Source organism: Carassius auratus, chromosome 18 (assembly GCF_003368295.1).
Source record: "Carassius auratus strain Wakin chromosome 18, ASM336829v1, whole genome shotgun sequence".
Classification (NCBI taxonomy): domain Eukaryota; kingdom Metazoa; phylum Chordata; class Actinopteri; order Cypriniformes; family Cyprinidae; genus Carassius; species Carassius auratus.
The window spans coordinates 9,829,245-9,856,786 of NC_039260.1; the positions used below are offsets into that span (position 1 = coordinate 9,829,245).

Sequence of the window (27,542 nt, forward strand, 5' to 3'; positions counted from 1 at the left end):
TCAGTGACAACTTAAATGCATCTCCTTGCCATGCAACAAAAGTGTGATGTTTCTCAAAACCTATTAAATTACAGCACCTGTCTGCCCAGAACTGCTGTCTAGGTAAACAATTCCCTTTTTCTGAGACACAACCAAGCTCTACTGCCAGTTCAGTAGAATCCCTCAATAATCTCACAGAAAGCAGATTTGAAGAATTACAGTATGATGACTCCTGCAGAGAAACTATCGCTTTAAGAGAGATGTGCTCAGTCTTTGGCTGATAGCGAAGAGGTACACATGGAATAAATCTTATGTAACCTTATTATTGCACCAACATTCAGTATGATGCATTATGAATTAAATAAAGCACCCCAGGCATGTTCTCATTCAAAGTTCTGGTTAAAAAAGTTCAGCTAGACACTTACTGATCATTATAGTAATTGTATGTTTTGTTTCATTTTTCTAGTTTAATGTGTTATGCTTGCAGTATGACCCCTGTATCCAAGAGCTTGTGCGTTGCCTGGCACTGAGCAGACTGGTTTAGGGAAATTAGCATTTTGCAGTGGCTCATGCTCAGTCAAGAATGGTTAAAGCTTACCTGCAGTAAAAAGGTAAAATTGTTAATTATTAAATGCATTTAAGGAGATAGAAGTAATATACAGTGAAGCATTTATAGGCAGTCATATGTAATGTAAACATACATGAATGTAACATGTTTACTACCTCCTGACAATCTATGACCTCCTGTTTCTCAGGTTGGGCACATCAGGCACAAGAACATGCATCCCAAGCACACGAAGTACTGCGTTCCAGTCAACACGAGGAGAGAGTGAGCTGTCTCAACTGCTTCCTCACCATACATCAGACTCTTGGAAGTGCCACTGTACTGCTTGGAAAATATCCTTGTTTACATAAACATCTAATGCAGTCGTATTTATACAGAAGTGCATCTTAAGTGTTCAAATCCCTTATAGGGACGTGTATATGACATTATTAAACTCCTCTATTGAAGTAGAAATAAATATAATTAATCAAACCTCGTTGTTTCAGATGATGTAATAATGATATAAATATGTTAATTCACGTCACCATTTGAACTTTAGCAGAAGCTGAGTCAAGCTTTCAGAAGGCAGAGATAGTCAGGGAGACATTGTAGCACAAGAAGCCATGGGGAAGGAGGACAGAGTGGACATTGAGTATGAAATATTTACAAATTTAGCAAAGTACAGTCAAGTCAAGTCAAGTCAACTTTATTTATATAGCGCTTTAAACAAAATACATTGCGTCAAAGCAACTGCACAACATTCATTAGGAAAACAGTGTGTCAATAATGCAAAATGATATTTAAAGGGTGACATTTTAATGTTAATTGTTGTAATGGATTGCTGTAATGACATAGCTGGACTATCAAGAGATTTTATCTAACATTAGATGGATACTACAGCGGGTAAAATAAGTACTGACCGCATCATCATTTTTCTCAGAAAATATATTTATAAAGGTGCTGGTGACAAGAAATTTAATAAATTTCATTAGTGCAATACTCATTCCATTTGATTACACGTAACTTAATTGCTGAACTTACTTGTTTTGTTTTATTTGTATGAATAGATTACTTGGGTTATCAACATATGGTGAAAATGTCATGTCAACAGCATCTTTAGAAATATATTTTACCGAGAAAAATGGTGACGCGTTCAATACTTACAGTGCCTTGCGAAAGTATTTCAAACTTTTTTTTTTTTTTTTTTATAAATTTGCTAAGTTTTGACCGCTCTGTTTTTGCTTTGCTGTTATGGTGTAGTGTGGATTGATGTGGGGGAAAAAAACAATATAACATAAAGCTACAACATTAAACATGAAAAAAATGATTTTCTTAAATTTAAATACAACCCTTAATAAATGTTTAAGTCTAGTACTAGGAGGAAAGAGATTAAATTTATATTTACCCTAAGAACCATCTCTAACAATCTATTTTTTCCAGTCTGTTTATTGCATAATAAACACATGCACTTTTCTACAGGCTTGAAATATGACGTGGCAACCGAGTACACATTGATATTCACACAAAGCACTACAGTAAATCACATGCTGTGGTCTATTTCTTTCTTTCGACTTCTGCAGTTTCAAAGATCAGGTTCAAGTTTAAATCCATGTTTTCCCTGGCATCACTCCAAGTTGACACTAGTGCAGTTGTTACTAAGGAAACAGTTTCATATATGCATTAGAATTTGTTGTTATGCCACATTTAGATATTGGTCTCTTTTTGCCAAGCACTCTGACCTCTGGCATTTCATTAGTAATGCAAGCTAAAAATCAGCAGTATCAGATATATTTTTCACCACAAGGGGGTGCTCCTCATCCACAAAATATCTTAACATTACAAAAGAACTGAAGCTTTATGATACATTTCACAAACTTCTCTTTGTCTTGATAAATAGAAACAGAAACTTTTTTGTGTCTTATCATGTCTTAAAGCTGGCACAGGTAATGTGAATGTCACACTACTCTTTCCAGTTTGGTCACATTCAGAGCAGAGCAGAAAAGCATCTCTGTACATTTTTCATGTGGTTTTCCTACACCATACCCCGCAAAGCAAAACCAAACAAACATCAGTTGCATCAATTCATTAAACATGCATAAAGCAATTTAGACATTTCTTTGGCTTGGGTTTGGACTTGACAGCGTTATTCAAAGATCTTTTGTTTCACAGGGGTGATAATTCCCACAGGAGGACTTGATTAACTTGTTCAATAGCTTGTATTGATCCTAGTGTTTTTATGGCTGGTCTCAGCAAGCTTGACTGTGACAATGAGCGACTGTGGTTTGTCTGTCAGCTGTGTTTATGTTGAGAGTGCAGAGCGACAGAAGATCTCACTAGGCCATCTCAGGTTTCGTTATTGCTGCTCTTTGTTATGTAAGTAAGGGAATCTGATGCTAGAGAGATTAATTGTTATACAGTAAAGCTAATTTATTATGTACTTATAATATAATGTAGGGAAATTTGAACATGGTAATTTTTTGCTACCCATAGCAGATTGTGTTTTCATCAGTTCGTTAGCTGTTTTTTTTAGTCCCAGAAGAATGTGGGTATGTGAGTGGTGTTGAAAGCTTTCTAATTCTTCAGCCTTTGACTGTATAGTTAGTGTTGACATATTTGAAATGATTGGACCTGCGCTATCAACACATACCTCAACAAAACCCTGAAACAATGACACAAGCTTACAGCTTTTTCATCCGGATGGAGGCTGTGAGCGAATGAACATCAGAGTCAGCATATCACTATCATACTGACATGATTCTCAACACATATTTACGTCAGCATTTGTTGAACATTTGCTGGTTGGGATTATTGGCCTTGACAGATTCATAAGTGAAGTGTATGTTTCCTTGTGTCTTTCCACACTCTAAGCCTGAGAGCAAACAAAGCTTAGAAGGTCAAGTCTTTAAGTTTTGCTATGTTAAATCATCCATCCACTTAACATCCACTTGATGGCTGATAGAAAATCTGGGTCTTGATATGGCCATTATTTGTCTCTTAAAACTACAGGCAAACATATTATCCAAATATATTACAAGAAAGAAATGCACATGTACGTCAACACACAAATCTCAAACTTGGAGAAGATCAACAAATGTTAATCTACCAAAAATATGAACTCTGAACCAAATGAAAGCTAAGAAACAATTACAACAGCAGCTGCAGCATAAATCAAGCCAGTAAAATGTAAAGCAATAATCCTTTTTTAATAAGTTGGAACATAATATTTTCAGGCTGCAATGCATGCTGGGAAATTGCACAATAATCAAATTGTTTATTCGGATGACTCGATATGGAAAGTATTTAGAAAAAATACTGGAGTATCTTAGTAAGGTCAACACACAACAATATTTGTTGAAAACATGTTTAGAATATTCTTGTCCAGTTCTCAAAAAAAAAAAGAGAACTCCTCTTACTAAAAATCTTTCCTCAAGCAACTTTTTTTTTCTTTTTTTAACAGTGTATTGTGCAGAAACAGAACTCTTTTTTGTCCAAATAACAAAAGTGAAAGTGGTCCAAAATATTCAACATTCACTGTATGCACAAAACATATATTAAAAAAATAATTGTCAAGCAGGTTAGAGACAACATGACATAACAAGTTTCATTTTTAAGGGAACTATCCCTTTAAATCACTGCTCTGTAGTTTCTTTGGAAAAGTTATAAATTAAGTTGAGCTAAACTTGGCTGGAGACTAAACTAAAAGTGCTGTTGTGCCAGTATGAAGTAATCGAAGTGTTTATTTTCTGTTTTTTTTAAGGCGACAAAGTCTTCTCTGTTGCTCTGTGTCTCTATTTATCCCTAATTTTGCCTGGCACTGCTCTCTATCAAGCCTGAGATCTTTCATACACAGTCTACGTCAGTATTGGTCTGTTAACAATTACTAAGCAGAAGGCTTGGGGGACTACTTGGCAGTTCATGTAAAGCTCTCTAATTGCATTACGCCCCTGCACAACGGACATTAAATCAGATTTCTCCATGCAGATTGTATCTCTCCTCCCACAGAGGATGCCTGAGAGGATGGCTGGTATTACACTGGTCCTGTGTGGCATAATACAGGATGTGTTTAGGTTTGTGTACCGAGGCAGTGCGGCAGTAGAGTTGGCACATCCTCGCTGCCGGGCCCCGCTGCCCCTAAAAGGAGGCCCAGAGTCTGGAATTTCTGATGCAGCCTTGAAAAGTTGCCAGGGTGCTCCAGTGCACACACAGATGTCTATGAGAAAACCTTGGTGTTTAAAATCTTTGCCATTTCGCAAATGTTTCCCTTGAGCGTTTTTCCCTGATTGCAATAAAACCAATTGGACATTCAGATTAAGAGCGTTTTGATTTCATTCGAATAGAATGGATGTTCCAATCCTAAAATATACACCATAGATTGAAGATAAGATGTGTTTACAGCTCCATCATCATTAAATTATGCAGATATGCATGAATACTTACAAATTATGTGTAATGTCAGCCATCTATGTTGAAAATCCACTTGCTATTTTAGAGGTGCATCATGGGAATTCACTAATCAAGCTTTAGCATTTGTTTGTGAAGGTTTTTTTTTTACTAGCTTTATATTTATGGGACAAGGATGCTGGATGAACAGGCTACTCTCTCTAAGATGGGGATCCATTAGAGTGGATGAATCTGGAAAGACTCAAGGCTTTTAACAAGATGGATTGGTGATGCATGGGATCTCCCTGTGGTGATGGATGTCTCCATAAAGAGTGGAGCTACACACCTGCACACATCAGAGAATTGCATCATGGTGAAGTCATGGAAAGTGAGATCTTAAAGTCTGAAACCAAACTGAAAATCTTTAGTATTTTAGTTAGTATTTACCCTGGTAATTCAAGGGGTAAGTCACTCTGTCAAATGTCAATTCTGTCATTAATTACTCACCCCTATGTTATTTCAAACCTGTAAGACCTTCGGAACACAAATTTAAATATTTTGGTGAAATCCGAGAGCTTTCTGACCCTCCATAGACAGAAATAAAACTGACTCATTCTAGGCCCACAAATATAGTAAGGACATCATTTAAATAGTCGCAATGCACATTCATGAGAGTAATATGTATGAGTGCGGTGCTACTGATGCAGGAGGCAGTGTTTTGATGGAGAACTCTGATGCACCGTGCCTTTTTAAGCAGAGGATTGTACACGCATGCATCGTGGTATTCTTGTGAACATGCATTGTAGACTGACACAGAAGAGAAGAAATTGTTGAATAAAGTTTTTTTTTTTTTTTTACACAAAAAGTATGCTCATAGCTTCATAAAATGAAGGTTGGACCACTGATGTCACATGGACTATTTTAACAATGTCCTGACTAACTTTCTGGGCCTTGAACATGTCAGTTGCATTGCTGTCTAGACACAGGTCAGAAAGCTCTTGAATTTTAACGTGTGTCCTGAAGATGAACGAAGGTCTTAGGGGTATGAAACGACACGAGGGTGTGTAATTACTGACAGAATATTCATTTCTGGGCGAACTCGCTTTGACAGAAACTTTCCGAATTTTAAACTTCAATTTTAAGTAACAAAAGTTTTTTCTTTTTAATTTGCAAAGATGCATTAAATTGATCGAAAGTAACAGTAAGGACAAACAATTATTTCAAATGAATGTGTGTTATTGTTACTTTATATTTATTATACTATTGCTGTTTTTACTTCATTTTAGATCAGTTTAATGCAGCTTTGGTGAGTGTTTTATTTTAAAAACATTTAAAATCTTATAGACTAAAAAAAAAAACAGTGACTTGAACTAAATACTTTATTATAGAACAGCACTGACTCTTCCGTACTTCATTTCTTCACAGATAGCAGACCACAGTGAGTCTCTGCAATATTCAGGAGTGAGACTAGATGCCTAAAGGCTGATAGTGAGAGAGGAGAATCAGACCTAATAAAGACATGAGCTCTTGTGTATTGAGTTCAGATCTGCAGGGCATGATTTGCTGCACTCCACATCTTAATAAAAGAAAGGAAAGCTCCTTGAAGGTTCAGAGCCGGTGCCACCATCCTATGCAGTACACAGCAGCAGTTCTTCCTGTTTTTAACCAGTTCGCATGAACAGGCTTTTCTTGACCTCCTTCCTTTCATTGTTCTGGGATATTTTGCTCATGCCTGGCATTACAAATAAGCCATTCTTAATATGATGGCATGCATAAGCGAGGTCAACAGTGTGCTGTTTGTGACATTGTGGATAGATTTCATGATAAATGACATCTTTGTGTCCGTGCTGTGTTCTATAGGGTGTACCAGAGGCAGGGAAGGCCTGAGAAGACCCTCAGTCAATGTGAAAGCGCCTTGGAGCTGCTTCAGGAAGAAGCTCATCTCAGTCAGATCTGCTGTGTTTGCTGAAACATGGCGGCTATTGAACAGGCACAGGGACATCTGGATAGAGCCATTGAGCATCTCCTACAGGTAAACATCACAGGGATTATTCTTGTCCAGTCCTTCAGAGAACTACACTGTACTGAAATCATATTAAAACAGATGAACGAGATGAATAACCTTATGTAGAAATGTCAAACCCATTTTTAAAATCAACTTAATCCTGCTTTAATCACCAATATTGGGGTAAACAAGGAGCAAGCATATATAGTTTATTAATTTCATCCATCAGAGGCCTTTAAATGGCACACACATACAGTAAATGGGCAAAAGTATTGGGATACCTGATCATATGGAGACATTATTATGGAGTCGGTTTCCCTTTTTGTGGCTTTAACAGCTTCTAGTCTTTCTATAAACCATCCCATGACATGACACTGTATTCCTCCGCAAGCCATAGTTGCCCAGTGGTTGTGTTTTTGACATCCTCAGTCTAATGGTTTTTTAAACCTGGACTGCAGAGTTATTTAAAGTCGAGAACTCTTGATATTTCCCATGTTTCAGGGAGGGTGTGATATGTGATACATCTCTATTCAAGTCTCTGTATCTCTCACTCCCTCTTCTGCAGGCTCATTCCATAGCTCTTAGTCAGAGTCCTGGGGGTCTGGAGGGGGCCCAGATCGCTCACAGCTTGGCTCTGGCCTACTCTTCCACTTCAGAGCCTCATCAACAGTGAGCGACTGCATTCACAATAGTCTGTCCTTACGGGGGATTTAATTAGGCCCAGAGCATCACACAGAAATAATGAGATGTGTTATGAAGTCAATATAAGAATAATAAAAATTGTATTATGAGCAGAAGGCATTCTGTCATTTAGATGCCTTGCATCTGATCCAACATTTAGAGTTTGTCATTGGTGTGAATTGTGTTTAGCAGACTATACACAAGGAGAGCTTTGTGTTAGCTGACCTGCATAACAAGTAGCAGTCAAGTCTTAAAGGTGACCCTCAGCTAATCAAATGAAAAATATGATGATGTGTTGGAGAAGCTCTTCACGGGGTAGTGGAGGACTAATATAGTGTAAAAAGGGAACAAAAAATGTGATTATGTTGATCTCTTTTTCCATTTCAATAGATTCAGCAACACACTTTTTTGTGGAGAGTATAAGTGCATATAGAAGTGCACTAGGCCCACAGGACACACTCACCCTATCTGCTCATGATGACTTCAGTCATTTCTTCTACTCACGGGACAACAGGCGGTCAGCTTCAAATTTAGATATGGATATAATGTATATTATAGAAAAGATGCAGATCTTAATATTTGAAATACAGTTAAAGTTTGGGCTCATACATTTTTTTCTCAGCAAGGATGCATTAAATTGATCAAAAGTATCACGTTTCTACAAAAGTAAACTGCTAAACTGTTTTCAACATTGATTATAATAAGAATAGATACTTGAGCATCAATCAGCATATCAAAATGATTTCTGATGGATCATGACAGTAACACTGAAGACGGGAGTAATGGCTGCTGAAAATTCCCTGTAATTAAATTCTACAATATATTTAAATAGAAAAGTTATTTTAAATTGTAATAATAATTCAAAATAGCTTAATTGACCATATATTAAAGTTTAGGGATTGATAATTTATGTAAAAATCCCTCTTGATCAACTAGGCTGATACGTTACATGATGATATATAGTTGGGGTTATACTCTGTTTTGTGTTTCAGTGTTGTGCTGAGATCCAAAGAGAGACTCTAGCCTATAAGAAGAACACGTTTGGTGAGCTGAGTGTAGAGGTGGCAGAAGCGCTGCCGCTGATTGGTGGAATGGAGATGTCAGTTGAGACACGCCCACAGGACCCTAAAGAAGGCGACTCAAATATAATGCATGATCACTATGCTGTAGTTGGCTGTTATAGGTACTAATGGATATGTATTTATGCTCAAACATTACTAGTACTTTAAAGACAATTCCTCTCTATTTTTAAATGCATAGTATTGTAATTTTTTATCAAGATGCTATAACTCAACCTTCCAGAGAAAATTAGAGACTTTAGTGATATATACAGGACTTCATTTAATGCCATCCCTTTTTTATAACTGACTGCAAGCTCAAATTGAAATCTCTCTCCAATCAATAATCGATGGATAGAACCCAGTTTAATTTTCCTTCTTTAATCTGTATGTCACAATACGAGTAAAAAAAAAAACAAGATTTGTTCCTACTTGTGTACATTAAATACACATCACCAGTTTGCTGCATTTAAGTCTAAATCTACATAGAATTCTTACTGTATAAAAAACAGTCTCTAAAATACAGTTAATTAAATATATATATATTTTTTTTTCATCAGGATCCTTCCATGCACAGTCGCTAGAGCCTGAGCAACTGCAGTTTGCACTAAAAGAGATCTGAACAGCTATTTCAACCGAAGTCTCTGAGGACCTTATGTCCACAGAGCTATGCTCCAATCTTGGAGTGTAGCATGAATAATATTTCTCCTCAGAGGGGATGCTTTTTCTGATATAAAACATTCCAAGGGATGTGTTCTTGATCTTTCTGGATGCAGCCAGACATATTCATATTTATTGATACATTGCCGAATGCTGTTAAAAGGCCACTGAATCCAGTTAAAAGGAATTTCATGAGACCTTTCGCCTGACCTTTGTGAAGTAAAGTAATATTCTAAATTGGTAATATTCTAAATTCTGAAATGTCTTCTAATTTATATATGTACTAACATGTACATATAGAATAAACATTGCTTTGGACAGTATATTTGTTTTGGTAACTTGCTTTATTCAAAGTTATTCTCTTTTGTGTCAGTGCTCTTAGCAACTGATGCAGGAAGAAGATCTAAAACATTAGGTCTTTTATTTACATTCCAAACGTCTTTTGTAAGTCCTACATATGCGGATGGCTTGTATTCTATTTTGATATGGTGACACTGAAACCCCCTCTTATATTATGATGACTGCTGATCTTTGGAAACCTGTCCCCACTTGTCTGTAAATGAGCACTGTTGCTATGTTTCTTTGTTGTCATATCGAAGTGCTCCATTTTGGGGATTGTGAATCAGGGGTCCCACGTTCTGCACTTCCTCAGGCTACTAACCTTTCCCCGTTACCTCTGACAGATACGGGTAGCTTATATCAGGTTCTTTCTCCTGTAAACATGACAGCAGCTGCAGCAGAGCAACACACTCCTAGTTTAGACTTTGGCCTAAAGCCAGGGGGTTGTGGTTAAAACAGAAACGGGGATTTATATAAGTAACAATAAAGTTCAAATTTATATCTGTATTGTATGTTGTTGTTTTTTTTATTAAACAAAGTTTTGTGTGGGCATTAGACACATACGCAGTGTGTCTAAACAACTATTTGTTATAGATGCACACACTTTTGAGAAACGCTGTGACTGTTTTCCCATTGAAGTGGGCCCCATGACATCACTTTTGCCTGCGGAAAGTGATGAAAACACGGACTGAGCCTTTTCAATCATCAAGGAAACTTTGAACAGTACTTTCCTTTGTCTTTTTTGGAAAGACAAAAAGTTCATGTCGTCATTCCGAGTGTTTTTCTTCCAAAGCATTGCTGTTGTTGTTTTGAAGATGTCGTTGAGTGAATGAGTGAGGGTTTATTTGAGGAAATGAAGTGGCTTGGCCAGGTATGCTGTAATATCTGTTTGCCAAAGGCACTTCTCCTCTCTACTATGTTTATGAAATCATAGTCAGGCCGTCCACTACCTCTTGGGTCCCACACGTCAATAAAGCTTAGATGCTTAGTTTTTCATTTTAAGAGTTATTATATATATATATATATTTTTTTTTTTCATTTTAAGAGTTATTATATATATATATATATATATATATATTGTCACGGGAGGAGCACAAGACAGACACAGTGGGCGTGGCGTCAGGCCTCGGAGAGGCTTTTATTAACAGAAATCATAAAACAAAGGGAATAAAAGTGGCCAAAAGGGGGAAAGTGTCCAAAATAACAGGGAATCTGGTGTCCTCGTTGTGCTGCGGGATTTGTGTAGGTCGGGCAGTGTTCATCAAGGAAGGGTCCAGGCAAGGGGCGGAGTCCGGCGGCCGCACGCGCTCCCCTCCTTGGTCCGGGGCGCGAGGGGCGGCGGCTTCTCCTAGCGGCCGCGTCTCTCTCGTTGGCCGCGGCGCTGGTAGGGGATGGACGGCCCGGCATCCTGGCCCGTCGGCCGTGTATACGGGTGCGGTTCCCATCCGGATCGCGGGTCCGGCAGCTCACGTCTTGGTGGCGCGGGAGTCCCTCAACGCACCCTTCCTGGACCCACGAGGACACCAGTGTGCATGCACGGGGAAGAGACCGGTCTCCTGAGGAGAGGCGCGTTGGGCTTTTAAACAGCGGCGGGGATGAGGCTCCATTCACATCAGGTGTGCCCCATCACACGCCGCCAGCCCTGACTCGTCCAGCGCCCCTCCTCTCACACACCCACTCCAGTCGGGAGCCTGGTGAAGGGCGGCGATTTAGGACGGGGTGCCGGTGACAATCAGGGAGGAGGCAGCTGACTCGTCACATTCCCCCTCCCAAGCGACATCCCCGTCATCAGGGCGCCGCCCACACGGGAGTGCTACCATCCTCAACCAGGCTCCAAACGGTCGGAGTGGGCGGGGCTTCCTCTCCGGGCGGTCCTCCCTCTCGCAGCGCACCAGAACAGGGACAGAGAAACCGGGTTTTAGTGACAGCCTCAACCAACCACAGGGTAAAATGACAATGGAAAAGTCACTTACCCCTTGTGTGGCTGGGAGGCTGTCCCCAGTTTTCCTCCGTCCCAGTCTGGGTTCTCACGAACGTTTGCAAGCGAGAGGGGGTGACGTCACCAGACGTTTCCCAACTGCGCTGTCTAGGCTCCGCCTGCCCGCATTCTCCACCAGTGTCACGGGAGGAGCACAAGACAGACACAGTGGGCGTGGCGTCAGGCCTCGGAGAGGCTTTTATTAACAGAAATCATAAAACAAAGGGAATAAAAGTGGCCAAAAGGGGGAAAGTGTCCAAAATAACAGGGAATCTGGTGTCCTCGTTGTGCTGCGGGATTTGTGTAGGTCGGGCAGTGTTCATCAAGGAAGGGTCCAGGCAAGGGGCGGAGTCCGGCGGCCGCACGCGCTCCCCTCCTTGGTCCGGGGCGCGAGGGGCGGCGGCTTCTCCTAGCGGCCGCGTCTCTCTCGTTGGCCGCGGCGCTGGTAGGGGATGGACGGCCCGGCATCCTGGCCCGTCGGCCGTGTATACGGGTGCGGTTCCCATCCGGATCGCGGGTCCGGCAGCTCACGTCTTGGTGGCGCGGGAGTCCCTCAACGCACCCTTCCTGGACCCACGAGGACACCAGTGTGCATGCACGGGGAAGAGACCGGTCTCCTGAGGAGAGGCGCGTTGGGCTTTTAAACAGCGGCGGGGATGAGGCTCCATTCACATCAGGTGTGCCCCATCACACGCCGCCAGCCCTGACTCGTCCAGCGCCCCTCCTCTCACACACCCACTCCAGTCGGGAGCCTGGTGAAGGGCGGCGATTTAGGACGGGGTGCCGGTGACAATCAGGGAGGAGGCAGCTGACTCGTCACAATATATATATATATATATTAGTTTCATATTTAAAGGCAAAGTTTTTAAATGTACTGAAGCTTAGCCAGTTCTTTATTGTTCACCAAGCTTTTCAATCCTTTATGGAAAATCAAGATAATTTCCGAAAGGATGAAAATTAATTCAATAATGTCTGTTAAAGTCCAATGTTTGATTGCATTTTCAGTATTTGGCCATTTGGGTTGTTCATGGATCATGTGTCATGAACGTGTCATTTAGACAAAAAAATTATACTGTGTAAATCCTGTAACTGGTCACCATTCATCAACTTTCTTTGTTTTTGCCTTCACTATTTAATTTTAAAATGGTCCTCGAGTTGACAGATTAACAACATAAAAGTTCAACTATTCCTCATATGAAGCTTCACATGCTATATGGTCCTCAGAACAAGAAAACCACATCCACACAAAGAACCGTGAACATGCTGTCTCGTATAGTGTGAGGTCCCATCACACTATAGCAGGAAGTCACAGTGCACTCTAAAAATGTGCTTACAGTGCAGTACACTGACATTTCATTTGAATGTACTGTGTCAGTGATAGTGAATATTATTTATATATGAGGCATTTAATGCTTTTATGCTCTTTTTTTAGGTCACCAGAGGTCAGTGAGAGACGAAAGGAAAGCTGTCTTGAAACAGATATTCTCCATTCTGTGCAGTGGTATCATCTGCATCTAAGGTGACCTATAGCATGTCTAACTCATAATAGCATGATGGATCTAATGAATGTGTCACGAAGCATCAGGGATGTTTGACCTCATCTTATTTCACCCAGGGAAATCTGTGGTCTGGATAAAAACAAGGCAATATTTCTAGAACAGCACACAAGCTTCACTGTGTTCGGTCTCTGTTGCCGATCCTCAGAGTGGTTGGCAAGGTGACTACCTCTGCACTTCAAAAATTGAGAACTGTTCAGCGGTAATTTATTACACCGTCACAGAGGTTTCTGCAAATAATTCCTGACTGGAGAGCTGCAGGAGTTTTAGAGTCTTGTATTATTTCTGAGAATTGAACAGAACTCTCAACATGAATTTGTAAGAGCTTGTTTATTGTGTTTGCATCTAAACCAATGTTCACACAGTGAGCAGACTAGTCTTTTTCTTAAGAGTACAACACACAACATCCATTTTGTGAATTTTCATTTAGCAAAAATGCATCTGTAATCTGCAATCGCACACCAATGTTTGCTACGGCAGTAAATCCTGTATAGCATATTGTAAATCTGTAGATGAACAAAATGAGGTTTCACACAGTGTTAGTTGAGTCATATAACCCTATGCATAGATTCAGACAAAATACAGCAGGTGCTGAAACACCATCTCAAGGGATGAAGATAAATGGTTAATAATGAAATCAAATTTGAACTAATCCTTAATCACTTATCATGTATGTGTTTAGATGACTATAATAGTTTAGGATAATACAGATATATGAAAAGCTAAATGAAATTAATATGATGTTACATGCTTCCTCATTCTAGATTACATTGTTTTTTTTATCCCCGTCACTGTTAATAGGCACAGGATAGTCACCATTGCAGCATCTGATGACGTTGACATGCATATCTGTTAAAGACAATACAAAAATAGAGGAAAAAGCACAGGCTTACACTTTAAATCTTCAGACTAAAGCTGTTACACTATTTTACCTGGAGGTGTAAATGGCAGAGTATGAATCCTAAAAATAGACTCTCATTAGACACCCCCCTTTAGTGAAGCTGAATCCTCATTATGCGTAATGGATTGTGTCTCAGACTTAATGGCACCGAATAGATATTCTGGAAGCATTTACGCACTTCTGTGTAAGCTGCCTAGCACTTATTTTTAACGTGAGATTTCTACGATCAAACTCCTCCCTCTCCCGTACTAGAGCAATGAAAAATGTGTTGTCCTGGAAGAGCAGGATAGCTAGATTAGTCCTCGCTGGTCTAATGTCATTTAAGGATTAAGAGATCCCTGGGAGACAGGAAGGACAGTCTAGTGCTTTTCGCATTCAGTAGAGCAATACAGTGACTGTGGCCAAATGTAGACCACTATATAAACTGATTTCATGGGTGTGACCAACAATATTCAAATGTGTTACCGAAAATATCTGTGATACTAGGAATAAAGCTGGGAAGAACTCACAAATAAATGGCCAATTAAAGAGAGGACGACTCTACAATTTCTGCATATTATTGTAAATGTCTCCATCTGTTCATTCTTTAATATGATGTATCATATAAAAACTTTTAAAACATGCCAAGCTTGCTTTTGCAGTGCTGTGGAAAGAAGAATTGTGTCTACAATGTATATCTTTAAGAGGATTGCTACTTGAAAGCTGAAAAGAAAACAATATATTTCACTATTTCTGTGCTTAGATAAAGCTCTCACTATATGAAAATGAAGTAAAGCAAAATGTCCAGATGGTTAATACAAAAATATACTTCAAGATCAAACAAAAACTGTATTTAAATGATTAGATTTAGCTTAGTTAACATTTTAGCTACTGAATGTCAGATATACTGCTATTTAAACTTTTGGGTTTTTTGAAAGAAGTCATTTATGCTCATCACACTGTAGCTGCATTTATTTGGTTTAAAATTATAGTGTTGAAATTATGACTGTTTAAGTACATTTTAAAGTTGAGTATATTTTAAAATGTAATTTACTCCTGTGAAAAAAAATTAAAATTCTTAGTTACATTTTCAGCAGCCGTTGCTACGCTCTTCAGTGTCAGAATCATTTATTTAAAACAGAGACCATTATAAATGTCTTTACTGTCACTTTGGATCAGTGTAATGTATCATTTCTGAACATTAAATAATATTTAATGTTACTGACCCCAAACTTTTGAACAGTGGTGTATAGTCATGATGGACCATGGATTTTGGATTATGGTTTACAACTCCTCATTTCATTTGTCCAGTTCATAACTAATTATGTGTTTGACTTGATATTTTGTGTAATTTCAATGTTATTTCATTATGATATCACTCTTTGGGGCTTTCGAGATAAACAGTTGCGATTCTTTTCTCATGACAGACCTTCAAGTGGGGGTCAATCATCTGGGTCTGTGGGAACTCAGTAGCACTGCCACCTCTTTGTACTTCGACAGCTCCTCCGCTCGCTGATGCAGAAGAGCCGTTGTTCACGTCCATCTGAAAAGTAAAAGATTTCTCACTGGGACCCAGCTTGATGTGTTTTTCTGTCTTGCCAGCCTCATCGGTTGAGCTCCACTGTCGGATTTCTTGGTCATCGGTCATCCATGGCATTCCCTCCGTTTGAATCTCCTCTTGGGAAATTTTCATGGTGTATCCGGCACCAGCTCCTCCGCCGATAGCCTGCTGGAGCTTTGGGTGGGATGAGCTTAGTGCTGCCATTATCTGCTCTTCAGATAGATCATCTCCTTCTGCTTCCAGCAACCCAGACTCCTCCAGTGTCTGGGAAACATTAAGCTCTGCTACAATGGTCATGGTTCCATTGTCTGTAACTTGTTCTACCTTTTTAATGTCCACAGAGACATTTTCTGGAGTCTCCCTACCTTTTGTAAAAAAGGCAAGCTCTTCCTTGAGAGCTCCAGATACAGTGTCTTGGATTTGCTCTAATGCTCCTCTAAGCTGCTGTTCAGGGTCTAATGTGTCCTCCCTCAAGATCCCCATTATGGACTGTTGTAGTGTGGGAGAGACATGCACCTCCTCTTCAATTATGCAGTCTTGGATATTGTCTCTCAAAAACGAGTGCTCGTATTCAGGTGATTCTCGGTAACTGTGACCTTCAGCAGTAGGAAGTTTAGGGTCGTCTTCCTGGTAATATCTTTCATCAGACAGATCATCAACGACTCCATAATGGCTATAAGACATAAACCTTCCACCCTCCTCAGACTCTGACATATTGTCTTCAGGAGTGGAGACGAAGTACTCTTGTGAGTCTTGGCCATGTGAGAAGTAGGGTAAGCTTTCATCACTGGTAACTTCCCGAACCTGTACAGAGCCAATGTTTCCATATTGTGAGGCTTCAGCAGAACAACTCTCATCAGGTTCCATGGTCTTAGGGTCACTCTCTAGCTCCTCGATTTGGTAGAAAAATGATGAGGAATCAATATTTGGTTGTTTGGACTTAATCTCCACAGTCTCCTCTATTTCAATTTCACCTTCCTCATCAGAGTTCACCTGTTCTTCGATTATCTCCACATTCACCAACCTATTTTCCAAATTTTCACCTTGCAGGCCAAGACTCAGCAGGTTCTCGATCATGGTTCCTGTTGGGGTTCCTTTGATGTTCTCCAGGGTGACTTTCTTGACTTCCTCACTGAGAAGTTCCTCCAAGGCAGAATCTTCAGAGAGGTCCACTTCCTCCTCAGTTTTAGATTGTAAGACAATCTGAGTCTTGGTGGTTCCATCCTCTTCCTCTGTTTTCTCCACATGATATGTGACATTTGAATCAGGGGATGAGCTGACCTTAGCATCTAAACCAGCTGGTTTCATGACTTGCTGAATGATTTCCTCCATAAAAACTGCATCTAAAACTTGTTCCTTACCTACAAACACCTTATGCCCTACATTTTCAGACCCTTTCTCATTTTTAGCTGTTGACTCTTTCACATCCCTTCTTTCTTCTTCCATGGTTACCTTGGATTTTTCTTTATCTTGTTTGGCTTCAATTCCTTTTGCTGTTGGTTCAACATCTTTCTGGCTTTTTTCTTCAGTGGTGGTCTTGCTGAAGCTCACAGGAGGTGATATCACTTTCACTTGATTTGCTTTCTCTATTTTTGAGGCTGTAGAGCTCTGTGTACTTTCGATTCTACAGGGGGTATGATCAAGTGATCCCTTTGAAGAGTGCTGTGAAATCTCTTTTCTCGTAATTCTCTGATCTGTCTCCTCTCTTTTTATCTCAACAGAAGAGACTCCAGGCTCCAGGGTACTGGAAGCAGCTGCCTGCACTGCTTTGGTGAAGGAAATCATGTCCCGTCTTGAAGCAGGACTTTGCTGGGCACGATTTGATACATTGATAGGCACGATCCTGGAGGGTTCGTAAGAATGAAATTGACTTGACGTAGATGAGGTTCTCAGGCTGGAAATTGGTTCCATATATTTAACATCTGTAAAGGCTTTTTTTCTTATAGCTGGTCGACTTGCCGAATTGACGGACACTCTTGGAGTGTAAGGATGGGTCGGCAATTTTATATCTACAAATACAAACAGACAGTAGATAGATTAAAATTGGGATGCTAACCATTTTACTTTCTAACATCTCCATGTATGATACATTCAAATCATAATTATTTTTGTGGAATAATTAAAATAATGGTAATTCACAGATTTATTAAAATTGTAGTGTTGATAAAAGCATTATTTCATGCTGAATGTCGCAAACAAATACCTATTATTCTTTCTCTTGAATGCTGAGTAGACCACGATTGAGCATGTCTTCCTTCTTCTTCCAAGAGTGCCCTAATGAACATGAAAATTCCAAAGGTTAAATAGGCCTATTTAAGGTCAGTCTAATTACAGTAAGCAGGACATTCAGTATCATGTACAAAACCTCAGTACTTCTTTTTCACCTCTTTTGAGACAGCTGACTACCTCCATGCTCTGCCATGACCACACAAAATGTCAACAACACTGAGGGCAACCAGAAAACCTACCAAGCCCATGGACTTTTGCCCTAAGCAGAAACACAGTTAAGATCACTACTAACACTCTAATCTCCACTATTTTGTTTAATTGGTTAAACAGGTCCTTGGGCACTTTAAACCTACCTTGACAATGCTTTTACATGAAAAATACATTGGAGAACCAAATCGAAGCAGATTTTGAGGAACTACATGCAGTATCCCTGTGAAGGTCCCCTGTGATTCCTCTGAAAGACTGAACTAAAAATAACTGCCACAATGGACCCTGTCTGTTTTCATTATGGCTCGCGATGTGCAACAAACAGACCATGTTCAGGCAAAAGAGGCCAACCTAACTTTTGACACATATTATGAAGTGGGATTACATAAATAAATAGCGGGTAAGACAACACAAACATAGTTTAATCAAGATTTGTAATCTATTGTTGTGTGGCTTTATTTAAACTCCACATGTAATTCTTTCATGTCCATAAGCTAATGCATCAGACAGCTTCAATGTTAAATGTACAGCGATTAAATCATAAAAACAGAGGAGTTAATCACTCTAACAAGGTAAGAGGGGTGGGGCTGTATGCAGACTTGCCAAATGGGCGGGCATCGGTCGCTCTGTTGCTGCAGTGACTAAAGGTAAAAATACATCTACGAGGCTTATGTTGGGGGTGTAAAGCTGTCAGACTTCACTACACATTTCTCTAAACAGACAACAACAGTCCAGTGTGTATATTCACATTAGTCCATGGAGAAAGTTTTAGATACCCAGCATGGGGTATGTTTTTAGAATAGCAGAATAATGGGCCATTCACTCATGTTTTCTTTTTTGCATTTACACATGTGTGACATACAGTAGGAAGTGAAATGGAAGGTCTTTTAACTTGAGCGCCATGTCATGCACGAGTTGCTGCACAAGATCACTCACAGCACAGTGGTCAAGATGTCCATCTAGCACATTTTGATAGAAATACATCAGAAAATCAGTGCAGTGGAATGTAAAAAAATAACAAAAAATTCTTTCTGCGTGAACAACCCCTACCAATGAAATATAAACATAAGACATTTTAATAGCTCTCAAAGACCCCTGCACTAGTCCTTAGAGCAGTCATGCCAGCCAAATCCATGAAGCAGAAGTAATTTTGGTATTAATATTTAACGTCACCTAGAGAATGTGGGAGGAGATTCATTTTAAGGGCACAGAAACAATTCATTCATCCGTACGCTATAAAACGACATAAGATCATAAACGGTACTTTAACAAATATGGGCTTGAGGGATCTTTCGAAATTGGATGGATAGTAGAGGACCTCTGGAATCAATGAATGTGTGTGAATTATAAGAAAAAGAAAAAAAATATTGTGCTGATATGGACTACATTCAAGCCTTGAAGGCACTACTTGGTCATTTAAGCAACATTTGATTTTGTAGAAGTTCTACCTGTACGCAGCCACTTCCAGTGCAAGGCCCATCTTGACCTGTAAGAGATCCTGATGGTCCTTCAGCTTCTCTGAGATGGTGTTAGACAGCATTCTGCGCTCATACTCCAGTTCTTCAATGATAGCCTGCAGGACAAGAAGTTAGGCTAGACTATTTTCTCTTTTACACAGAGTTCAATTGAAAATAAAGACTAGTGTTTCTTCTAAATGAATGTCATATGTGATTAGACAGCCATTGGTAAATTTCAGTTTAACTGATCTTTCAAACTCAGTTATGGCTTTTCATTAATGCACTTAGTAGTATACCATTTAAATTATGAAACCTATTTTTATCTCATCAGTATCTTTCGTATTGATCCAAAGTATATATTTGGGGGCAACTCTTTGTGTAATGCACCTGTTTGAAAGCTCTTCCAACATTACCCCCTGATGAAACAAGAGACGTGTTTTTAATGACCGGAGGGTTATCTGCTTTAAAGTTAATTTACAAATCAAATACACAATATGTTAAATTCCTTTATATTTTCCTTTTACTCCAGTGGCTCAACACCCTCCATCACATACTTGTGATCTCAAGTGGTGGCATAAATGCCATAAATATTAGCTACGTTTGCCCTGCGCATAAGTATTACACAGCACTTAAATCTTTTGACTTGAATAAATGTATCAGTAAATGGTCATCTGTTATGGTTTTGGAGTCTGAATATTTGGCACTCAATAGGCTAGCTGCAGGAATATGTTAAGACTGACTGACATCCTCAATGCAGCTTATTCAATTAAGCCCACAGTGACACAACACTTTACTGATGCTTGCACTTTGCTTCAGTTACTGCACATTTGTCACTCTCCCAGGAGAAAGGCAATCATGAGATAAACCATTAATGCTCAATTTTATCAAAGCACACTGAGCTAGAGATGACAAACAGAGATATTGGCAGTGTGTGTGGAAGTGCTCCTCACTTAAGCTCCTAAGGGGCCCATTGAAAGAACAGGTGTTGGGATAATGTTCATTTAACTTGATGACTGCTTGGTTTCCATTACTGTATATTTTTTTTTTTTTTTTTTGTAATCTTTTATTTTATTTCTTGGAAGAACTGTGTGATATGATTTGATATATCCTTAAAGCCCCCTTGGCAAAGACTGTTTTCTCGATTCTGACCTATCATATCACATATTAAAAAAAAATAATAATAATAAAAACTTTTTATATATGACAACAATTTTATATTATATTTTTATCATATTTATGAAAATGTTTTCGAAAAATATATTAAATCTATATTTTACAAATGTATTTGATCATCAAGTTACTGGGCCAGTTTATGGGACATTTTGTTTAAAACGACATACTTTTTACTTTTAAGTAAATTTCATCAAATGTATCTAATAGTAATAGGTATCAACAAAAACATGGGAATTGTGCCGTTATTGGGGTTTTTTTTTAAAGCCAAGGGACTCCAGTGTGTATATTATGTGCCATGCCCTGCTGCTCTCACTAGGACTGAGCACAGTGGGTGTGGCGCTCTTTTTGGAGGAGCATTGTGTAAACTACATCCTACGCAATCCCTGTTTTCACCTAAAAGGATGCCAGGAAATCTGTGGAAATGTGGTTTTTAGCTTTTTTATTAATAGAGGACCTTGTGATATACCCACCTGATACTTGCAGATCTCAGCTCTGAAATTTTCTTGCATGTTCATGAGCTGCTCCTCAAGGTTCAACTGCACTTTGGTTTGTTTCTCAATCTCGTCACGCAGCCTCTTGAACTGTGAAGCATATTCCCTCTTTTCCCTCTGAATGTCGTCGAGCCTCGCTTGGTCTGCTTTTATAGACTCTTCGATTTCCTCGACCTTCAGGCGGTACATGTCCAAAGTCCCCTGCCAGCTTTCAGTGAAGTTGGCCGCATATTCCTGCACCTCTTCCATCGTAACTGCTGGAGGTGGGTGATACCTTTGAGTCACGACACGTACAGTTCGGGAGTGCGCCTGGTCCCTCAGGTGGGCGATTTCCTTTCTATGAGCATCTTCCAAAAACTTATATTCGTTTTCAAGCTCAATGAGGCGATCTTCCAAAGCACTGTTGGTCTTAATAGCATTATGGAGCTGCCTCTCGCAGCCTTTCAGCTCCGTGTCGACGCCTTTGCTCACCGAAGCCTCCTCTGAACGCATCGCTTGAAGCATCTGAAGTTCATTGCGCAGCTTCTGGCGCTCCATCTCTGCTCTGCTTTTCTCGAAAGATAACCGCTCCACCAGTCTCCTCATTTCCCTTAGCTCGGACATGTGTTTGTTTTCCCATTCTCCAGACCTGTTTTTTCGGATTGAATTAATTTCGCTTATCAAGCTGGCATTTTCTTGTTCCAACTGTTTTGCGCGCATTAGGTACTGGTTGAGTCTTTGGTTGAGCTCCTGCAGTTGGAGCTTCTCGCTCTCAAACGGTTCCCTCATTCGAAACATTTTCCTTTGTAATTGAGTGAATCTAATAGCTTTGGTTTACGCTTAAATGTACTGAGCTTATCAGTTATTTCGTTGTCATCAGTGTTCTGCGTCGGTGAGAAGCGCAGGGCGGAGGCAGAGTAGAACAAGTGCGGAGGATTTGAGATGATCCCATGTCCCGTTAGCGAGTACTACTATAGTGACGGTTGAGCTTATGAATATTAATCACGCGACGCGACGTTCGTACAGTAGGGCTATGTGATTGGCTGAAATAAATATGCGCGAGATAGTTTAATATTAATTAAGCCATGTGACTGGACGCCCTGGGGAATTTGCTTAACAACGTCAGCACACTGTAATTAATATTCATGAATCAGTCCTTAGCCATAGTATGTTGTACAAACTCCGTCCAGTCCAGTGAGATGTTTGAAGGAGTGCGTCTTTAGCTCTATGATAGGATATGAGATGGCTCTCCCATGTGGAGAAAAATGGATAATGCACTCCCTCTTGTACAGCCACAGTTGCGCAAAGTGTCACTTTCGGTAATAGCCATAGGTACAAGACATTAGAATATATAATATTAAAGTTGTATGATTTGCGTTACTTTCATCTTCGGTTACAAAAAAGGTGGTAACCCGTTGGGTTCAAATATATTAAAGCATCATCTCGATGGACACTTCTTACAAAATTGTAGTTGTAACAGGTAAGGTGGATTATTCTGGGTTGTTACGTCGAGCGAAAGTTGCGTTGCAGTTGCAATGGTTTCGCTGTTTATCTTATACAAAAGCGTCGCCTTAATCGTAAACTCTTTTTACGTTACGTCACACCACACGTGGTTTATCTATCTGTTTTAATAGGTTTTAGTCCTTTCCGACAATATGTTGTGAATCCAAGTTGGGAGGCAGCTAAGGTAGGCCTACATCAAAGCCATTTTGCAGGTGGTCATATCTAGCCACCATTAAAATAAATTCTAAAGTGTGTTTGGGCAATCTGGCCAAATTATAGGAGTAATCATCCAATCTATTTTTTTTTTCTTAAACGAAGAAAACAAAAGGCACCCTTTTGTGTTTTGTTTTTGTATCTCGTTTTAACAGAATGCTATTTTAAAGGTTGAAAAAAAAGAATACAAATAATATTTGTCATTAATATATGTACTGTCATTATAACTTCCTGTCAGTCACATGGACACACTATGGCCACACTTTGTTGTTTAAACAGGGTTTGAAGATGGCAGGACTTGGATTGGACATAGAAATCCATAGTAAGGAGATTCCTGTCAGTTATGCAAAATCCCAACAAGTCCTTGATGATATCTGGCAGACGATGACTCCAAAGGTAATTTTAAACAGGTAAACTAATATATACACACACACCAGCTGCTGAGGAGGAACACTTCATTCCAGAGGAGAGATTACAAGATGCTTTGTTAAACATTATGAGATTATGTGTTTTAACACTGAAGGTATTTTGATACAAAAGAGTGATAGAGAGATTTTCTCTTTGTGATGGGCAGGTTATTATCCATTTGGGCATAGCTCCAGGAGCCAAAGGCATCACATTGGAGCAAACAGGGAAGAACCACTGCTACAAAGACAGGGATGTGAGTGGTCTGTGCCCTGATCATCACTGCTGCATTGAGGGAGGACCAGACCGACTTGACTCCATCATAGACATGAGGTCCCTTACCAAGCATTTAAAAAGTATGGGGCTTGATGTCATCTACTCTAGGGATGCTGGGAGGTATTAAGGGTGCTACTTTTATTTGTGAATACTGTTGTTGAGTTAACAAATGCATACACTAACAGTAAGTTTACAATCTGCAGGTACCTGTGTGATTTCGTGTACTACTATTCGCTGTACCGTGGGCAGGGAAAGGCTGTGCTGATCCATGTGCCAGCCTCAGGGAGCCTGGCAAGCCCAGAGAGACTGGTACCACAACTCCAGACCATCATCCAGGCTGTGTTACACCAGCTGGACCATCCTGCACACACACAACCTCAGGACAGGTAGAAAACATCCTCCACAAAACATAATCCTATCACAGATTTACATAACACAAATGCAATGTGACACGCGACACAGGCCTTCAGACTCATTCATTTTTTTTTATTCAAAATTTAAGAAAAAAAGAAAATACATGAAAGTTTTCTTCAGATATACATTAAGCCAACGGCATGTAAAAAGTCTACCATCTCAACTGGTGGTGAGGAGAAAACTGAAAAACAGGAGGCCTTAGATACATAACTTACAAGACGAGGAGAATACCAGCCAAACCGTTTCACCATCAGCTTCTATCGATCAATGCAGTGGCACAGAGATTTTTATTTTTCCTCCTTTTTTCATTTCTTGTATTTTTTTTTTTTTTTTGTGAAAGGAAAATAAAAAGTGTTATTAAACTCTTTTCAGTACAGTAGATCAAGGCCCCTTTTGAAATTTGTCGGAATGCCAAGCAAAAACAACAGTGCCTGGGAAATAATGTCTGTGAAACCTCAAGCTCATTATTGCAATTAAAATGCATACATGCATCTTTTCTAAACCTGAGGATTTGCATTATGAAGAAATAGAATAAAATAAAAGTTCTTATGATAGTTGAGGGGGAAAAAAATCTACCTTCAGGTTTGTAGAGAAACTTGCATTGCAACATAAGCTATTTCTACTGTAAACTTGTCTCTTTTTATTTTAAATTCTAGTCATGCTCTCTCTCTCTCTCTGTGTCATGACTACCCGTAATCTACTGGACATCCCTGTCCTATTTGTGTCTGTGTATATGTGTGTTTCTGTAACCTACTGGTAACTAAGGAACCTTGGCAGCATTCAATGAAAACTGACATTCACTTTGCAACAGGCTAATGCTTTTGTCCATATTCATTACAGAAAGAAAAAAAGAAACAGAAATAAATAGTGAACTCTATTATTTTCCCATTATAAACACATCAAAATCTTAATCACTACATCTACATGTGATACACTCCCACCCATATACATACGCAACAATACAAGCACAAGGGCTTTTATAGAACGGTTATTTCGATCATCTTGTACCACACAGAATAATATTCTTTTCAAACAAGGTGCCTCTCAGCATCCCAACCAGGTCTTTTCCTCCAAGCACCCTTGTTTCCAACACCTGGAGTTCAAAGGATCCAAAATATTTAAGTCAAAGAGCATTTTAAGTGCCATGAAACAGAAAGACTAGGGGCTGTAAAACCGTGACTTTCTTAGAATCCACTTTGCATTTTAATCGTCTGACCCATTGTGTTTTTTTTTATGCTTATTTAGAGAGAGAAAGCATGTTGCTGAGATCCACCGCTTACCCAATGCTACTGGCAAGACTATTCGTAGTCTCTGTAAAGCAGCATGTTGTCAGCAGCTGTAGAAAAGAGTGGGCAAAATGACAGCCATTTCTCTCTCTAGAGAATGATGTTGATGAATGCGGTGACAACAATTGGCCCTTTCTATATACTCTCTAGACACGTAGAGTGCATCTGACCAAACCAATCAGCTGGAATGTTTTTCCAGGTAGGTTTATGAGAAGGGGAAAAATCCACTGGTTTGTTCTAAGAAAGTGTTCCATAATCCTCAGTATGCATTCAACTGTTAGATGCTTTAGCCGAAAGAAAAAAAAATTGATTGTTAAAAAAACTAAAAACTAAAAAAAAAAAAAAACTGGTATATATGAACTAGGTGAAGTTATCAGTTTGCATTAAAGTCACCTTCAGTTATAGGCTACTGACAAAAGTTGGAGACCCAAGATTTTGGTCCAGAAGCACAGTGTGTCTGAGAAGGGCATGCTGGGAAACAGGATGTCCATTGCCATGATCTCTGTCGATGCTGCAGATGAAATATTGAACAAGATCATGCAAGCTAATGAATTTAATGGGGGAAAAAAATCATGTACAGGCTTAACTGTTCTTCATCCAATAATCTACACCTTAATGATGTAATGTTAATGGCATGAATTACACTTCATGTCACCTTTCTTGCTGAAACTGTTTTGATTTGCCAGCATTTGCATTCCTGACTTAAGATATGCCTTTTTAAACCTTTACAAGCAGTGTATATGCGAGATCGCTGAAAAAAATATTAAATACAGAGGAAAAACACTGATTAGCAACTATGTTTTATCTGTGGCCCATCATGTTGAAACCATCTGGTGAATTAGACATTTTTATGATTATTTAAAAAGTATTGCAGCTTGTTTGAAAGCAGTGGGATTTTTGTGTTGCTGGGCATGTGGTAAGGGATGCAAGAGACACACCATTAGGAGTCACATAGGCATGTTAGCTCACACCATGACTTCCTCTCTCCATTCCTGGGAGCTTGTGCTTAAGGAGTTTTTTTCATTATTTTTATATATTTTTTTAAATCAGAGACAAGACAGAGGATGATAATGTGTCCTCTACAGAAAAAAGTGAGATGTATTTTATCATTTCATCACTTCCACATGTAAAATAAAAGAAAATGAGGTAGATAGATGCTGAAGGAAATGAAAAAAGAAAGTCCCCCAGTCATGACATCATGGAAAAAGCATCTAAAATTCAGACTTTATACTAAATCATAGGGGCATTTGTGCAGTGATTTCAACTGGTATCACACACACACACACACACACACACACAAAAGGAAATAAATAAATAAAGGAAGAAAATAACCTTCTAAGACAGGATAAATAAGTCCTGGGTAACGTTCCCAAATGCACATGGAGAAATCCTTCAAAATTAAATTTTTTAAACCCAACTAGCCAGGGAAACCAACTGTTTTATTTAGCATTTTTTAAGCAAACTGATCACTTTTCTGAATTTGAACCCGTTCTTATTTGTTTGGTTACAGATGGCGTATTTCATCTGGAAGGTTAGTGCTCGGTGCATGGATTTATAAAGTCGACATGGGTTGTGCATGACACTAAAGCAGAGATTATGAATGTATTTTGTTTGGAGGCATTACAGGCTGGTTGGGGTATGCGAGACAAATTAAGACAACCCAATTAGCCCTGTTAGTTGCTATTCAGTTACATGGATGGGTTGTAAAAATAGTCTATGAGGGTAAAGAAATGCCAATGAAACCTTCTATGACGATGCCTGGCAGGACACTGAGATACTGTACTGTTTACTACACTGTAAGGAGAGGCTGGCAACCTAAAAAAGCAGAGGTGGAATTAACTAATGATGCGAATGTCTGGAGAACAAAACCATAGCATTAACCTGAGATTGAGCTGCACCACATGAGCAGGTGCTATGGTAGACAACTGTATCAAGGGTGCCTAAAGTTCACATGCAGAGCTAAAGAGTTTGTTGTAACTAATAATAATAATAATAATAGCAATATAGTTAAAAAAACACAAGGCAATGGACGTGGCAATGCAGACAACCTCTTGGGGAGAAAAAATAAAAAATAAATTGCTATTCTCTTTTCTGTTATTTTTTTTTTCTTTTTCCTTTTTGCAAAAAGAATATAAAGCATAAGAAAATGGACTGTAGTGGAGATATCATAGATCGTTAAACCTGAAGGATTTCTTTTACATAAATATACACATACACACACACACACACACAGTGGTGGCCAAAATTATTAGAACTCTAGTATTTTCACCAGCTAAAGATGGTTTTAG

At 39.3% G+C, this 27,542-nt stretch overlaps 2 protein-coding genes and 2 long non-coding RNA genes across 4 annotated transcripts; 2 read left to right on the plus strand and 2 right to left on the minus strand.

The window, feature by feature from the left end:
• The first annotated feature begins 90 nt into the window (after nucleotides 1–90).
• LOC113118395 (uncharacterized) lies at nucleotides 91–859 on the plus strand. The gene is made up of 3 exons (XR_003294316.1): nucleotides 91–270; nucleotides 446–590; nucleotides 735–859. It is a non-coding gene; the product is annotated as an uncharacterized LOC113118395 (long non-coding RNA).
• Nucleotides 860–6,268: 5,409 nt separating this feature from the next.
• On the minus strand, nucleotides 6,269–10,633 carry LOC113118394 (uncharacterized). Its single transcript, XR_003294315.1, has 2 exons — nucleotides 7,190–10,633; nucleotides 6,269–6,987 (listed from the first exon to the last, which is right to left on the minus strand). It is a non-coding gene; the product is annotated as an uncharacterized LOC113118394 (long non-coding RNA).
• Nucleotides 10,634–13,491: 2,858 nt separating this feature from the next.
• synm (synemin, intermediate filament protein) lies at nucleotides 13,492–22,094 on the minus strand. Its single transcript, XM_026287520.1, has 4 exons — nucleotides 21,158–22,094; nucleotides 19,506–19,630; nucleotides 17,825–17,895; nucleotides 13,492–17,630 (listed from the first exon to the last, which is right to left on the minus strand). The coding sequence occupies exons 1-4, from the start codon at nucleotides 21,953–21,955 to the stop codon at nucleotides 15,436–15,438; spliced, it is 3,189 nt and encodes a 1,062-aa protein (XP_026143305.1). The 5' UTR covers nucleotides 21,956–22,094; the 3' UTR covers nucleotides 13,492–15,435.
• Nucleotides 22,095–22,256: 162 nt separating this feature from the next.
• Nucleotides 22,257–24,075, plus strand: pgpep1l (pyroglutamyl-peptidase I like). The gene is made up of 5 exons (XM_026287521.1): nucleotides 22,257–22,637; nucleotides 22,792–22,844; nucleotides 23,153–23,269; nucleotides 23,448–23,674; nucleotides 23,758–24,075. Exons 1-5 carry the CDS (start codon nucleotides 22,604–22,606, stop codon nucleotides 23,942–23,944), a joined length of 618 nt encoding a protein of 205 aa, XP_026143306.1. The 5' UTR covers nucleotides 22,257–22,603; the 3' UTR covers nucleotides 23,945–24,075.
• Nucleotides 24,076–27,542: the final 3,467 nt, after the last annotated feature.